The following is a 17,469-nucleotide window of genomic DNA, read 5'->3' as shown; positions in this document are numbered from 1 at the left end:
CCCCCCAAGTTAACTAGTATTATATATAAGTTGTTCATTCATATTTAGGGCAGTTTTTCGTACATTTTCTGTTGAGGCAGCCGTTAACGTCTCAGGTTTTCCCCTTTAGGGTTGTATTTGAGGGCAAGTGGTGCACTGGTTGTATCTCATTCCGATACGATGGCTATCCTCAACCTTCTTTCACCTACACACTTCCCATCGCTGCCGAACAGCCTGCAGCTGTTATTTTCCTGCAACCGCCTACCAACCCTTTTTGTCGTTCATCCCAGCCGCACCCCTTAACCTGTCGTGCTGCCACCTTGTTCTGCTGCATCAAACCCTGCCATCACTTACTCCCCTCCTTGCTGCTGTCTATCACAATCACCCATCCTGTTTTGTCTTGCCGCACCCTCTTCCCCCTCACAACCACCAACCAGGAAATACCACCCTGCTGTTCCCTGCTCTACCAGCCTTCTAATGTCACTGTTCACCATTCAGCCAGCCACATGTCGTCCTCCCCTTCCATCTAGCCAGCCACCACCATCCCTAGATTGAACGCCTATTGAGTTTATGTGTCGTGTTTGTTGTTTTTTCTTTTTTTTAGTGTGTCTGATTGTAACCAACTATTTATTTTCAGTAATAATGTTTGTGTTTCTCACGTTAGCTAACTCCAGTATAACCAACTTGATGGGTGGATAGAGTTTATGTTGAAGGATTGAGAAGGAAGATGACTAGGCCAAATATAATTTTAATTAAATTTTTTAAAAAAGATTTTGCTCGGTATAGGTTAAGACCTCCTTCAGTACTCGGTGGGAATAAAGGAATAATGATAAATCATAAAATGATCTCGAATACTAAGGTTAAGGCTAATGAAGTTGATGGCGATAATAAGTCATTTTGTAGTTTGATTTACTGACAAGTAACGAAGTGGCAGAGTTATTATGTATTCTGTCATTTTGTAATTTGATTTACTGTCAGGTAAGAATTGGTAAAGTCATTGTATTCTGATTTACTTTCAGGTAAGGAATTCAGCAGTCAGAACTCTATTTCAAACCCTTGGAATTCATGGGCAGAAGATATCGGAAAGCATGTGGAATTATTGCCTTTGGACATACGTATTACCTCTCCTAGAATGTGTTTCACACTTGGTATGTTTGTACTTTATAAATTGCTCTCGTTTTAGCCTTTGATTCCATGAATAGAAGGACTCTATATGAGCATTTCAAGAACTATTTGACAGGCAGCAACTTCATCTAGTGATGAATGGCAAGGGAAAGGGAAAGAGCTAGGAACAAGAAGAGGAAAAACTGTACATATGCTCATCCACCATAGGTATTTTGAAGGAATATTTATATAGTACTCAAATCTTATGTATTTACATATAAAATACCTGAACTTCAATTTTTACACACATGCCCGCCTTTCATATGCATGAAAAGGTGTTTTTTTTTCTTTTGGCAAAATTGAGCCCAAAGGGCATATGTGCGATTTAAACTTGCGACCTTGTGGTGGGATAAAAATATATATTTCACTTCTAAAAATTAAAATAATGATATTTTTTATTTGATATGAAAGATCTGGGTGGTGTAAATGTAAGTTAGATATGTAAATACATAAGAATCGGGTGATAATGTATGTAAATACCCCTATTTTAAATTATTTGTTCCCTCATAATAGCTTGTCTTATTTGATTTTCTTTCAGGACTAACCAGTTTAATTTTTCAGTCGTGATACAGCACAAAAGCAATGGGATGAAACACTTGTTTTGGTACTTGGTGGAATAACTCGATTGCTACGCTCTTTCTTTCCTTTCCTTCAGAGTTTGAACAAATTTTCCGCAGGTGAAGGCCTCTTTGTTGTTGTAATTGGCAATTCTATCGAGACAATTTATTTTACGAATTAGTGACCAGGCTGCCCTTTATGAATTGCAGGATGGGAGCTTTTGCTACGCTTTATTGAAGATAGCATTCTGAATGGCAGTAAGGAAGTTGCTGTTGCTGCAATAAGCTGTTTACAGACAGTTGTTAGTTCTCATTGTTCAAAGGTGATTTACAAAACAAAAAAGAATAAAAAAAAATTATCTGCAATACCACTGTCCCATCCAATTTTCACGCATATGCGATGAGGTTTAAAAGGTAAAATTGGGAACTGTGGTCTTTTGCCTTTTCACGGCGAGGTTTTAGCCTCAAGGCAAATTAAGGCATAAACCTCAGAATATAAAAAGGAAAAAACTTATATAATTAAAAATAATTCATAATATGACATGAACCATCATATTTTGATTTCATTCATTATCAGTAGCACATAAATCACAAATTATAATCTTAAATTTTCGTATAAAATAAAAGGCTAGAATGAGATTCATGCTAAGCATTCACTTAAAATTTAAATACATAATGAGAATCAAAATCTTTCATCATCTTCAAAAGAATCATTGGAAAAATTTTATCATTTGATGTTATTTCATCAGTATATGCCAAATCTTCTCCGATCACTATGTTTCTTACCACCTATATCAATTAATATTAAATCTAATATAATTTAAAATAAAAGAACAATTAATAACAATTGAATAATGATGCTTAAATTACCTTTTGATTGTTTTTGGGGCATTGAATGAGATATGTTATATATAATCATAATATAGTATATATATTAATGTTATATTAAAATATAGTATAATATATATTTTTTTACTCCATATAATTGAGGAGTTGCCTCAAAAGGACATAAAACTTTGAGGCATTTTTTGTGCATTTTAGTTCAAGATTGCCTTGAGGCTTGTACCTCAAGTGCTTTTTTAAACAAGGGTATGCAAGCATACACGTTCTTAATATATAGACCAAGCAAGATCTGTGCATGCCCGCATTTACATATTTGGCAAAATATACGTGAAAGGTTATTCTTGTATTTTCTTGGCCCTTCACCATACAAAAAACACACACCATGGTCATTTAACAACTTCTGTACTACATAAAGTGAAAAGTATCATATGAAAGTTTGTAGAATTCAAGTAATTGTGGTACCTAACTAATTTCAAATTATTAATGAATATCAGTCATGTTGATTTTCAATCTGAGTGTTTATTTACTCAAAAAACTAAAGAAAAATAAATTTGATTGGAAAATGATGTTTTCACACAATTGGATGTGGTGTATATATGCTTATGTTTGTGTATTGGCCTGTGTGCTTGCATTATTATTTTATATGTATCTTTGCATACAAAGTACAAATAAGTGTATATTTTGTACATTTTAGCATAATAATACGATACAAGTGTGCACATGCATGGGAATATTTTCCTTTTTCTCTTCTTTTCTTTTTGTCATTGAACTAATTTTATCCGGTGACCATTTTATATGAATCAGGGAAATCTGGCACTGCCATATATAAAATCCATACTTGATGTATATGAGCTTGCGCTTGAAAGATCACCAGACTGTAGGACTAACTCAGCCGTCAAGGTGAAACAAGAGATTTTGCATGGCCTTGGTAAGGTTCTGCTACCATTTCTATTTTAGAAATTTTTTTTTACGCATTTTCCTTTTCCCTATCGTTTTTTGTAACAGATAATTTTGTTCGACTTGTCTCAGGAGATTTGTATGTTCAAGCGAAGAGTATGTTTGATACTGACATGTACTTGAAGCTTTTATTGACTATACATTTAGCAATTAAATGTTCTATGATCCCTAGAGACGCGGACAGTGAAGTTGTAAGAATTTTTATCAGCACCATTTAGATTTCGTTTGTCCTACAATATCTCATAAAGTTATATTCTTGTTCTGGTGGATATTCTCCAATATATGTTGACTTCTTCATGAGTAGATTATACATTTAGCAATTAATGTTCTATGATCCCCAGAGACGCGGACAGTGATGTTGTAAGAATTTGTATGAGCACTATTTAGATTTCGTTTGTCCTACAATATCTCATAAAGTTATATTCTTGTTCTGGTGGATTTTCTCCAATATACGTTGACTTCTTCATGAGTAGATTATACTGGATAAGTCAATCGAAGTAACCTTTCTAATGCAGTTTTTGAAAGGTTTTTATTGTCTTTTCATCTGTCTGTTGTTTCACTAATATTTTTGGTACAGGGAATTCTATCACCAATTCAGCGTACTATTTTGGAGATTCTACCCCTTCTACGTCCTCCTGAACATCTTTCTGCAGAATGGTTTGCACTTCTCCAGCTGCTTCTCTGCTATCTTCTCGGTTCTGAAGTTTCTATGCACCAAAAGAAAGATGAGGAACCAAATACAGGCATAAGCTCCAGAAGGGGTAGTGCTGCAATGGGATCTTTCACTTTTGCAGGCGTTAGCAACACTGAAACTACCAAAGAAACCTGGATTAAATCAAGCAGCAATGTTTTCGGTGGATCTGAACCTCCCAGTATTCCTACTAGTGAAGCCACCCCCGATGAGACTTCAGTATGTAATTGGAACCATTTGTTTATGGAAAAACTCATACCTGTTATAATAGAACTCTTTCTGGCGGCTCCATCAACTGAAAAGTGCAACATTTTTCCTAAGATTATCAAAGGCCTTGGAAGGTAAATACTCTTTCTATTCACTTCTTTCCTCTGTAGAGAATATCTATGCGCGTACCAAAGAGTTTAAAGCCTCTACCTTTTGGGGCCTTAGGAAATTTATTTGCGTAAATCGATGCATTCTGTCATTGTGCGAAAAAACATCTTTTTATTTTTTTCTCAGCATATTTTCCTGATTTTAAGATGCATTATCCTTGTAACTCATACATGATGCCTTCTTATCTTAGTAATCGCTTATAATGCAAAGTGTGTGCCATTCTTCATTCATGTCTTTGGTTGTAACTCGTCCAGAAGTGGTGTGTATGCTTCGTTATTTCACTCCCATTTACTTGTTCTTTGCCACCTTCCCTCACGTCCTAGCACTATTGTTTTCCTTGCGGCCTGCCTTGCTCCACCCCACCTGCTAGTACCATAAATCTTCTTAGCTTCACACCCTACTGCCGCCATCCACACTTGCTGTGTCGCCAACACCCACCTATGTCCAGCACAACTGCACACCCTTCCCCCTCCATTTGCTCCAACTGCAAATCATCCCCCCCTCAACTCCTGCTGCCGCCAACCTGCACTTTCCTTTCCCTCCTGCTCACGACCAACCTCCCTACAGCAACCACCACCCTCCACCTATTATAGCCACAACCACAACCCTCCCTCTCCCTTTTACTTACTCAACTGCAATCCTAACTGGACCCTTTCATCTTGTCGCCAGTTATTCCCGCCTTCTCACCACTGTTCACCGGCCAATTCGTGTTGTGTTTTATGCCATTTTCTGTTTTGAGTCTTGATTGTAAAACTCTGTTGTTTTGGTGTAACAAATCATGTTTTCCTACTAGGTTTTGGCTTATCTCTAGTATCAGGTTTGGTCCAGGTACAGAAGTGCAATCTGATTCCCGTGGCGAAAAATCGCTCTTGCGTGGGATACTCCCCGCTTCGGTGTTTTTATATATTTTTATTTTTTTCTTCTAAAAACAAATAAACATGTTTTTGAAAACACTAAACAATTTTAGCTATTTTGAGTGTTTTCAAAAATAGTCATACTTTAATCAAATGATCAGTCATATTTTAAACAAAATAAAATAAAAATTACAGAAGTGGTCCCAGACGGTTCCTTAAGTTTTGGTTTATAGGATTAGTGTTTTCTTTAGAAATTCTGTTGATCACGCTGCTAAAGTTAACTTACTTGACTATTTCCGGTGTCTGGTATTCATATTGGTAGTACTATTGATTCCTAAGCAATATTTTATATACCGGCCACCAATTGGCTTGTACACTAGACAGTAATAAATGAGCTTTAAAACAAGAGAAAAAATATAACATGAACTAGAGCTGATTTGGTTTTTTAATCACCATAGAAATGCAGTAGTTTTTCTTCATTACAACAAAATTCTATTAAAATATAGTGAAATTTGATATCCATGTCAGCGAAGACTACAAATCACCGGCATTATCATCCTTAACCAGATGGTTTGGGGAGAAAAAGTAGGATATGAAATACAAAATCTTGGTGCAAGAAAAATTTGTGTAATGAACAGGATCTAATATAACGATGCATGCTTAGCATTTGTCTTCTATTTCCTTTCAGATGCATGAATACTAGAAGAGACAGTCCAAAGGGCTCTCTTTGGAGATTGGCCGTTGAGAGCTTCAATCGAATCATTAATGGTGACTTGATGGAAGCTGATAACAACATCAAATTAGATTCACACATTTACAGACATTCCAGAGCTCGCTTATGGAAAGAAGTCGCTGATGTGTATGACTTATTTCTTGTTGGTTCCTGCGGGCGCGCTCTTTCTTCGAATGGTGCTGCAGAATCTCTAGAGGCTGATGAGGTGATTGAAATGAATGTCCTAAATGTTCTCGCTGATATGATTCTTAAAGGACAAATAGATGCTCCTGTTGAGGTAATTGGAATACCTATAATTGGTTTTTCATTAAACTGTCTTTACTGAACATGAGCGCAGTGAAAGAACTGTTTCAATTTTTGTTCCAGATTTTACACCGGCTAGTTTCAACTCTTGATCGCTGTGCATCAAGAACAGGCTCTCTGCCGTTAGAGAGCCTTGGACAAATGCCTTCACACTGCAGCAGATTCTCTTTAAGCTGCTTGCAGATGATGTTTTCCTTATGCAGGTAATTTTATAGTTTCTGCAATTTTCCAACCTCTTTGCCTTCTAAATTCATCTGTTGTTTTTTCCTACAATATTTTTATTAATAAGTTAGCAGGTCAGACTTGACCTAGAGTTTTTGTTTAATTAAATAGGAGTCATTTTTTAAGTTACCTTTTCAATTGTAATCAAAACTTATAAAAATGTAAGTTAATGCATAACATTAAATCTGTAAAAATGTCCACGAAAGTTTTCAAAGCTTTTGGGGAAATTTACATATGTAGCACACAATTCTATTGTATTTACGTATCTCACACTTAAGCTTTCATATTGACATAAAAAAAAAAAGGTTTTTTATTGACATGCAAAGCACTTTGATGCTTTAAATCTATATGCATGAAAATGTGTATTTCAGTTTTAAAAAGTGATAATAGTTCTATATTTTATGTGATTTTAAAGATTTGAGTGCTATTTGTGTAGATATGAAAGTTTAGGTGTGAGATATGTAAATACATAAGCATATGTAAATGCTTCTTTTTTCTTATTCTCTTTATTCCTCTTATGAATTGATCGTTAACATGTTCATGCTGTTTAGCCGAATGTTAATTGTTATAGTTTATTTTATGTCATTAGCACAAGTGAGGGATTGGAATTTTTATTTCATAATTTTCCTGATTTTGTTTCCTCTTCAGGGTTACTAACTTTTTTTTTTTTTTTGTGTTTTGATGGTATTTAGTTTTCGTTTTGAAGATGATTGGCCTCCAGAACGGGCAACCATTAGCTCCGTTTCAATTGATATTCTTATGAAGCGTTGTGAGATCATACTGCAGCAGTTTTTAAGTGATGAAAACGACCTAGGTACTTCCCTAAATCTTTGCTAAGACAGACCTTCAGCTTTCTGTTAATCTATTGAAACTTATTGTTTAAATTTATTGAATGGTGTACTAAGTCAGAATCCTAATTTTTTAGATGTCTCTATATATCTTTCACTTTTTTTTAATATTTCATTTTTCTTATTACTATAGGGGAAAATGCATTGCCGGCAGTTAGAACCAATGAAACATTCTGTGTGCTGCAAGAGCTTGCTCGCATGGTTATTCATTCTGATACAGCTTCTGTTCTGAATATACCAGCACACCTCAAGGAAAAAATTGAAAATAGTGAGATTCGTAGCTGCCATGCTCATCTATTGGTTTTGTTTCCTTCAATTTGTGAGCTAGTGGTTTCAAGGTATGCATTATATAATATTTTCCTTCACCAAGTTTTTATTTTTTATTTTTTATTTTTTATGATCTTATATTCCTCGAGACTCTTGCAATTTGCAAAATGTATTATTCGTGGTATTGGAAAATAAAAATTGTATTCAGGCTACACGATAAAATTTTCTCCTTTACTGTGTCTTTCAATGACGGGTATACGATCACAAAAAATAGGGACATTTACATACAAAACACAAAATTCTTTTTGTATTTACATTTTTAACACCTAAACTTTCATATTTACAAGTATGCTACTCAAATCTTTAACATTACACAGAAATACTACCATCACTATCCTTTTAAAAGTAAAATACATATTTTTATAGATAAATTTATGACACCAAGATTTTATGTGTAAATATCAAATTTTGTATATATAAATACATAAGAAACAAAGCAAGATACCGTACATGAAAATTTTTTATATGCATATAAATGTCATACTCATTAGGTTATAAACAACATAATTAGTCAGGCAGCATGTGATAACTGAATTTGGTTTTAATTAAATTTGGTTTTGTTAATGTTATGCCTTTGCGCGATCTTCCCCTATATTCTTCTTAGTTGTTAATGTTCTTGTCAGAGGTCAAAATACCGATTCCTTATGCGGTAGGCCCTATGGTGAGAAGTCCACGCCATGTGTTCATTCGAGGATCACCGCACCACTGGGATTCGAACCCTTGACCTGAGAGGACTTACAGAAACCCCGCTAACCAACAGGCCAAAGCTTGTGCGTGCGCGCGCACGTACACGCACACACACATATATATATCTAATGTTCAATGGTGTAGGTCCATGCTTGTGGTAAAATGTGCCCTGGTGCCCCCACCTTGGGTCCACCTATGAAGTCTGCACAACTGAGATGGTGATATTTTTAGTATTTTAGGGCATTAAATGAAAATCTGAGATCTTTTGGAGGATTTTGTAATAATAAATAATTTAAAGAAAAAAATAATTAATTAATTTATTAAAACAAATTACCTATTCACGACACTTGTTGTGCAGGTTTTGAATGAGAAGCTCACTGCTCATGGGAGCATTAAGACGATGATTTTTCCTCGTCTCCTCTCATATGAACCTAGTGAGAGATAGAGGAAGCGAGTGAGAGTACGAGAGAGGGAGTGTGAGAGATCGAGAGAGTGAGGTAGAGGAAGAAGAAGCAGGAGGAGGAGAAGAAGACGACAAAATTACATGCCTGATTGATCTCTCTGCTTTGTGCCTGATAGAGAGCTCGACCGGCTCTGTCGAGTGCTCGAGCTGTAAAGGAAAGGAGGAAGAAGAAAGGGAAATTCAATTAAGTACTTGGAAGGCTCAAACCGCTCACCTGAGCTTCCCTCTTGGTCGTTGACATTCCCGAGTCAGCATTCGTCTATAATTTTTAGTGAAGAAGAGTCTAGTAATCACGAGTTATCTCTGTCTCCTTCCGATGCGGGTGACAAGGAAAACATTAGATATCCAATTCAAGAGTGTGTAGCTTATGGAAAACTATCCTCGTCCTACAAATCTTTTGTTTCTAACATTGATAATATGTATATTCTTAACTTCATTCACGAAGCCCTTGAAAGTCTAGAATGGAGGAAAGTAGTTGAATAAGAGATTCGAGCACTAAAGCTTAATGCTATAGGATTCTTACTAAAGTTGATAGACTTGTTGGTCTTCACCATAGCTTAATGGTACAATACATATTGTAGTTGATAGACATTTCATCTCTGAAATGATTAATGGGGAAATTATACAGCTAAGCTACATCCCGAGAAACCAACAAGTTGTTGATGTTTTTAACAAAGCTCTTTCTTTAAGCGCTTTCTTAGAGTTTAATATCAAACTTGGTCTCTACAACTTCTACGACTCAACTTGAGAGGGAGTGTAGAAATCTGAGAAGATTTTGTGAAGGATTTGATTGCGACAACTTATGAAACTCTTAATTTTTTTATTACCTTCTCATTTTATGTTATTTTATTTTTCATTTTAGAATTATTTTCTTTCCTAATTTAGGTTAGATATATTTGGTCCGTTTGTAAATTAAGAGAGATTGTTTTCCCTATAAATATGTACCCTACATGTGAATAATACAATAAAGAGATAATTATTCCTCTCCAAATCAGTTCTCTACAATTTACATGCATGCCACCTAATTCCTATATGTTTTCATATTTAATACCTAAACATTAGTTTTTACATGTATACTACTGAAATCATTCATATAACATAAAAAATGCTATCATTTTAACATTTAAAAGGTGAAATACTTGTTTTCATACATAAGTAAGGTGGCATATATGTAAAAATTGAAGTTTAGGTGCTAGATGTGTAAATACATAGGAATTGAGTGGTATGTATGCAAGTCTTCTTATTTTCTGAATCACATTTCATACAAACAAAATCACCTTTTGAAAATGCAAAGAAAAAGTAAAACTCTACAAAGTAAAGCTTACTTGAAAACCCAGTTACTTCCAGCAATTGTATACATTCATAAAAATACATTCCAAATAAATTTCTTTAGGCTGAATCATTTCGAGAGTTCTTTCGTTGATCTTTTAATGAGAACTATTTGTTGCAGGGAATCAAGAATAAGAGAGCTAGTTCAAGTCCTCCTTAGACTTGTTGCAGAGGAGTTGGGGTTACAGAAATCAACTCATGCAGATTCATGACCACAAATCCCCTTCTAAACTTTTATTCATTTATTGCGTGTATGTTTTGTTCATTCACTATGTTTACTTTTTTATGATTACATTATTTTAAAAACTGAAATAAAGAGAAAATACAACTTTTCTTTGTCTTTATTGTAGCAATTTTCCCTAATTCCACGTTGTAAATGATAAAAGCGTTAGAAGAGTAGGGCAATTTTGAATGGAGGTAAAAAGCAGTCATTTTCATGTCTGTTTTTAGCTTGTCATTTAACCCTAACAATTTATTTAAAAGTAATATTTTGAATTCTTAATTCAGGTAATATGCAGGCACACACAACCAATTTTAAGTTGAATTAAACTAATTTACATCAGATTCATTTTCAGTCGTATTTTTTATTGTTTATTAGTCCATTTAATATAATTTAAAATAGATAAATTTACACACATACCATACCACACAATTCTTATGTATTAACATATCTAACACCAAAAGCTTGATATTTATACTTACAAGTAAAATTTGTGCTGGATATGTGAATACATGAAAATTGGTTGGTATATATGTAAATGTCTTATTGATTTTTTTTTTTTTATATAACAGAGATTTAAATTTGTTGAGATTATGCCCCCCATAATTAGCTGACAAACTTATCATCGAATATAGCTATTTGAATATTAAATCCATAATTAGCCGACAAACTTATCATCGAATATAGCTCTTTGAATGTTAAATCAACATAAGAGGGGAGCGGTAATCCTGGCCCTCACTCATGTCATTGTATTAGATAGCTGTAGTACCTTGAGTTATAACTGAAATGAATCGAATTGAGTATTATGTGTAAGTTCATGTGTTTTATTTTCATATGTAATTTGAAGAAATTTGAACATGATTTGAGTTTTAAACTTATGTTTGATTTATTTATTAATTTTTTTTATCAAGTTCAAACCATAATCAAACATCTACCAAGTCAGATTGACTATGTGCAATATCAAAACGAGTAACATAGTCTTATTATTTTTTTTAAATCAAGATATAATTCACTCTCATACGTGATAGAACGCCCGTAGCGATAAAGAAAAGAATTATCATCTTAGCATTGCACAATAATCAATCAAAAACATATATAAAAGTAAAATAAGCAAGAAGAGACATATTAACTTTTTACGTGGAAACTTCTGAAAAAGGAAAAAATCATTGTGTCTAGTTCAATTAAAAGAATCCACTATGATGGTGCACGTACAGATCTACTCTTCTCTTTAATTAGAGAAGATGGAGTTATAAGGTCTGACCGTAATTAATGAAGTTTTTGGTGATAGCAGACTACAAGAGCCGTAGTTGATTGCTATGAAGGCAATAGTCCGTTGTCAATATTGTAGATGGTATTTATGGCGTTAGCTTTTTGTATGTGTCGCAGTTGATGTTTCACCTATGTGCTTGTGTGTCATTTCTCTCATCCTTTGAGCAAGCCCTCACCTTAGTAGTCCCACTCCATACACACACCTGCATGCACATCAACATTGAACTCGATCAAATTGTGTATGTGGTTCGTGGTTGAGGGCCTTGATTAATTATGGAGGCCGGAGTTAAAAGCACATTAACTATTAATTTTTAATAATTCTGATTAAAATTGCTCAAGTTATACATATTATAAAAAGTACTTTTATTATAATAAAAAAAATTTATTGACTTTCATATAAAAGTCTTGCTACATGGTGTGCTGTTTTGATTCATGAACCTCTACTCAAAATACATCTTTCTTTGAACAGCTCCTGATGCAATTTTTTCTCATAAACAATAGGAATAGTGCAATTATAAATCTATTGTCTATGTGAAGGAACAGTAAACAAAACCAATATGATAAATCACAGTTGGAGAGAATTGAGACACAAACCAGTAACATCAACTCAATGCAACTTCTGGAATTCTCTAAGCCGCTTTAACAAACTAGACTTGCAATTGCCAATCTCATCAAACTCAGAAGAATCTGGAGCAGAAGCAACAATAATAGCAGCATTAGCCTGTTGCAATATCTCGGCAACAGCATCTGTTATTAGAAATTTAAGACCAAATGTAAAATAATCAGAATAGAGGTATTCACATTCTAAGTATTAGCAAAATGAAGAAATAGCAGTTTTTTTTTTAGAAGAGTAATATTGAGTATTAGCAAAATGAAGAAATAGCAGTTTTTTTTTTTTAAAGAGTAATATTGTTGAATTGACAAGAAAAGCGCACCAGAGTGAGAAAGAGCAAGAAGAGCTTTCAAAGCTTCTTTGCGTGTCTTGTCATCTTTAGCACCTTCCAACATTATCAGAAGATCCTGAGCTCCACCCATCTCTACTACTTTCATCCTCCTTTCATCTACATAATTTCACAAATACAGACTCAAAATTTTCTGATTTGCAAACTACAAATTAATCCTCCTTTCAGAGCATTAATATAGTAATTTATAAGCAGCATAAATGCTGACAATACAGATTATCTTATGTTAAATTATGATAAGATTATATTTATCATTTATTAAAGAATTAATATGCTTAGTAAGGTTGGTAGATTTATACAAATTTGCATTATATGTTTTGCTTAGAACAATGAAGAGTGGTAGATGGAAGAGGAGAATAATCTGGATTAAAACACTGTTAATAGAGACGACAATTATATTTAGGAAAAGTAATCTGCATGAAATTCTCATCAACCTTCTAAAAATTTGGGGGAAATGATCTACTCACTCCAACCTAAGGCCTAATTATTTTATTAGGTGATCACTTAACCCACTTATTCTTATTCACCAATTTCTTGTAATTAGTCAGATCAAGTAATTGAATCTGTTCATATCCGGTACAATCTATTTTTAAAATTATCTATTAGAAAACAGTTCAATTATCATTGCTGGGAATTATAAATATTTCTAGTTATCATCTAAAGTGGTCAATAATTATCTCAATCAGAAGTTTGTGACAATAAATTTGACCATGAATGTGGAAATTGTGCATCTCATCATAGATCTGCATCGGTAAACATTAGGCCTAAGATGTCCTGCATCACTAATAGTGGTTAGAAACTTGAAAAATGAGGAGTCTAATGAGAGAGCTAACATCTAGACTCATTTAATATACAGATGTATTGCTTTTTATGATCAATAAGTTATGCAATACAAATATTGCACACACAAGTAAGTTCGGATCAAAAACGTAACATGACAATAGTTTTTTTATCATTAAGTCCATTTATTGATGCATGCGATTGGTTGTCAACTTTAAAGCTTAATCAACTCACGTTCAACATGAGATTAGTTGAGCTTATTGATTTATCCAGCCACAATTCAAACCAACCATATGTGCCATGATCTTGCTTAGAATAATGAAATAGTAAAAAGATCAGAAAATAATGTACTAATTAGTTACCTCTCTCTTTGTTGTTCCTCATACCATTTTAGCATTTAACCAGATCAATGGAGAGTTCAAAACAAGGGACGAGACAATGGCAAAATAAATTGGAAAGATAAAGACGGAGATTGGCTGATTCACTAGTTTAAAAATTGAGCACGTTTGAAGAGAAGAAAATCAAATCGTTGACCTGTCATGAAGCCTTCATCTGGGAGAGGGGCAATCTCGAAAACTCAGTCGACCTTCGATCGAAGAACCACTAGCAATGGAAATCCATAGCGAGGAAAAGAAAAGCTGGATTAACCAGTACGTATGCTACCTACACATAGGGGAGATTGACGAGGAGATCACCAACTACATGAGATTCAAATTTAAAGTTGCCCAGTACTTATTGTTCGAGAGAAAACTTTTTAGAAAATTGGCCACATCCTTATATTTGAAGTGTGTCGGAGAAGACGAGTTTGAAAATATCCTCCGAGAAGTTCATGACGGGGAATGCTGAAATCATTCTGGGGGAAAGCCGTTAGCCCACCAAATCCAGTGGCAGGTATAATTTTGACCAAACCTGCTCAAAGACGCAGAATAATACTATCGAAGGTGCGCACAGTGTCAAAAATACATACCATATTGTGTCATCAACCGACTCAAATGCTTCATCCAATCATCAGCCCTTGGCCTTTCACCATGTGGGGTCTCGACATCCTTTGACATTTTCCTCCGTTGAGAGGACAACGAAAGTTCCTGCTGGTGGTCGTCGATTACTTCTCCAAATAGATAGAACGAAGCCCTGCCCCTCGCCCACATAACAGCGGAAGTAGTCTGAAATTTCATCTTTACCAACCTGATTTGCCGATATGGATTGCCTCCAGTAATAATTGCCGACAATGAAACCAATTTGCTGACAAAAAATTCCAATATTTTTACAAGAGTCAAGGGATCAATCTCAAGTTTGCGTCCGTACATCACCCTCAAACTAATGGGCAGGCAGGGACCTCGAACAAGGTTATTCAAAATTTTTTTAAGGAAAAAGGTAGGACCGAAGAGCAAATAGATAGACCTAATCCCTTTAGTATTTTGGGCAATTCGAACAACGACATTTTCACCGACAACACAAACTCCCTTCATGTTGTCTCGCATAATGGAAGTCATGCTACAACAACTATATAGCCAGAGAGTGCTCGCCGCCTTGGACCTCGACGAAAGGGACCTAAAAGAATGGTGCGAGGCGAACGACGAAGGGTTCAAGCTAGCCCTGGACCTCATCAAAGAAAATCGAGCCAACGCAACCCTTCAACAAGAAGAAATTAAACGGAGGACTGCTAAGTACTTCAACTTCTAAGAAACAAGACTTTTGGCTTCAAAATCTTTTACACAAAAAATCTTTTACAAAAACTCGAATGATCTTCCTTTTCTTACATAAAACAAAAAACAGAAAAAAATAAAATGAGAGAGAAAATGGAAGAGCACTCTAAACATTCGAAGATTCCCCAACATCCTCCTCTCTAATTTCTTCCGTGCCCCTGACGTCACCTGACTTCCCATTCGAAGATTCTTTCTCTTTGTCCCCTGTATTCGAAAGAAGCATGCCAAACTCCTCCATATCCTGCCACTTAGGATCGACTAACTTATGCTTCACGAATATCTCAATAGCCAGGGAAGTGTTGACGGTAATCTGGCGGGTGAGACCCTCGACATGCTCTTCCCGAGTAATCATCGAGGACATCTCTTTTAATTCTTTGTTCTACTTGAGAAGTGGCATCACTTGAGCCTCGTGTTCCGAGCTTCCAAGTCTCGTTCCTCCACAGACAGCTTAAATTTTTCCTCGCCATGACGGTTTTTCGTTTTAAATTTTGTATTCGCAAGGCAAACCTCTCAATTTGTTCTTCGGCCCTATCCAAGAAAATCCCCTGGAAATGCAAGGCTTCCGATGCAAGCGCGTGATAATGATTAGCCGCCTGACACACATTTCTCCGATCCATCGAGTCCAAAGTCTTTTTAAAGGAGGGGGACCAAAAGGTCTCTATCAAGATCGACGGGTAATCCCCATTTAAAGGGGTGCAAGGGTGCCACTCAGTTTCCCTATTAAGAAGAGCGTAATGGTCGCTCGTGCAAACTCCTGCCCCTCGGTCATGAGAAGAGGTCCACTCAGGCGGAATTCCTCCTCTTTTCGGATGAGGCAACTCTGTCACTAAAATTGGGGCTTTCCCTTTTTTTTCCAAGGGGAGTCTCCCTCCACAATTTCAGCAGCCCCCGATTCTCCCTCCGACTCACTCCCTATAGAGATATGATGGGAGGAGCGACTCTCATCCGCTCGATCGTGAAAACACAGCAACAAAGTCTCACCGGGGACCTCGCCGATCAAGGGGCGGGCCGATGAAGCTCCAAAATCCAGCGCACTCGGAGGCCGGAAGGCGTCCTCATCGCTCCCTTCAAAACAAGACAACAAAAATAACACAAGTACCACACTTCCGCACATAAAAGCGACTAGTACGAGAAAGATCAGCTTACCTTCGACACTTTCAGCTGATCCAAATAGGCCAAACCGGCCCTTGTCCCGTACGAACGAAGGAAAGTCGCCTTTCCCTGTTACGAAGCTACCCGCTTCTCAGCAGCCTTCTCTCTGACCACCTCCCAATTGTCAGACGATGCTCACAGCCCTTCGGTCATTGCCTCAGAACCGTCCCAGTGGATCATGCGCTCTATCATCTCCGAATTGAGGTATTGAAATATCAAGAGGTGCTGACCCTCGATCAGCGCCTTATGGTCCCTGAGGTTGCCAGGCAAAGTCCTCACCTTCTTTATCTCACACTCCACCGGGCTAGTGTCAATTCCCCACCAATTCCCCACCACAACCAACCAAGAACTTCGTTTTCCAGTCTTTAATCTTGTTCTCAAGACCTATCAGGTGGATCTTAAGGCCAGCGGCGAACTAAACGTAACCATCTTCACTGATACTGAAGGAGAGAAAATGGTTGAACAGTTCGATCGACTAGGAATCTTCATCCTTCGACAGAAAAGAACGAAGGTCATTATAGCCGCCACGAAATTCAGAAGAACCTAAGCAGGTATGATTTCGCATTGGCCAAAGATCGATCGTCGCTCCGTACAAAATGACGATCAAAGACCCATTTTGAATTGATCCTTGTAGAAAACTAAGTCTGGGGAAAAATGACTTGTGGCTTGCTTGTGACTGGCTGTCGGCCAAAGCTGGATGGAAGGGTCGAGAACATATATGCTCTGGATCTCTCTCAAGTCTGCCGCGGAAAGGATTGAAATCTCCCAGTCTGGAATCGATCTAAACGATTCCTAAGAAAACTTTTGCACCATAAAACCCATGATAAAACTCATGAAAACAAACAGGAGAAGAATAAAGAGAAAGAAGATGATGAATCACCAGGAGAAGAAGAAAGAGAAAGAAGATGATGAATCACGAGGAGGAGAAGAAAGAGAAAGAAGATGATGAATCACGAGGAGGAACCCTAAACCCTAAACCCTAAACCCTATATATATATATATATATATATATATATATAAACCAAAAAACACAAATATATACCCATGT

At 36.0% G+C, this 17,469-nt stretch overlaps 2 protein-coding genes across 13 annotated transcripts in view; one reads left to right on the top strand and one right to left on the bottom strand.

The window, feature by feature from the left end:
• LOC110030700 (protein MON2 homolog) overlaps positions 1-10,668 on the top strand; it is a 109,615-nt gene extending 98,947 nt beyond the window's left edge. For all 12 annotated transcript variants that reach the window (XM_020733562.1, XM_020733561.1, XM_020733559.1 and 9 more), the window contains 12 exons: positions 999-1,127; positions 1,220-1,311; positions 1,705-1,820; positions 1,911-2,023; positions 3,348-3,471; positions 3,573-3,691; positions 4,078-4,532; positions 6,109-6,430; positions 6,520-6,659; positions 7,371-7,492; positions 7,660-7,864; positions 10,454-10,668. In XM_020733562.1, the coding sequence (XP_020589221.1) occupies positions 999-1,127; positions 1,220-1,311; positions 1,705-1,820; positions 1,911-2,023; positions 3,348-3,471; positions 3,573-3,691; positions 4,078-4,532; positions 6,109-6,430; positions 6,520-6,659; positions 7,371-7,492; positions 7,660-7,864; positions 10,454-10,544 (2,028 nt within the window). In that variant the 3' untranslated portion in view covers positions 10,545-10,668. The remainder of the gene's footprint in view (positions 1-998; positions 1,128-1,219; positions 1,312-1,704; positions 1,821-1,910; positions 2,024-3,347; positions 3,472-3,572; positions 3,692-4,077; positions 4,533-6,108; positions 6,431-6,519; positions 6,660-7,370; positions 7,493-7,659; positions 7,865-10,453) is intronic.
• Positions 10,669-11,699: 1,031 nt separating this feature from the next.
• The window catches only part of LOC110030715, a 15,265-nt gene continuing 9,495 nt past the window's right edge, over positions 11,700-17,469 (bottom strand). The window contains exons 5-7 of the mRNA XM_020733590.1: positions 12,757-12,882; positions 12,416-12,568; positions 11,700-12,024 (exon numbers count right to left, since the gene is read on the bottom strand). Coding sequence (XP_020589249.1) covers positions 12,429-12,568; positions 12,757-12,882 — 266 coding nt within the window. The 3' untranslated portion in view covers positions 11,700-12,024; positions 12,416-12,428. The remainder of the gene's footprint in view (positions 12,025-12,415; positions 12,569-12,756; positions 12,883-17,469) is intronic.

Source organism: Phalaenopsis equestris, unplaced genomic scaffold, assembly GCF_001263595.1.
Source record: "Phalaenopsis equestris unplaced genomic scaffold, ASM126359v1 Scaffold000754, whole genome shotgun sequence".
NCBI lineage: Eukaryota > Viridiplantae > Streptophyta > Magnoliopsida > Asparagales > Orchidaceae > Phalaenopsis > Phalaenopsis equestris.
Note: the sequence above shows the minus strand (reverse complement) of the source record. Positions and strands in the feature narration are given on the sequence as shown.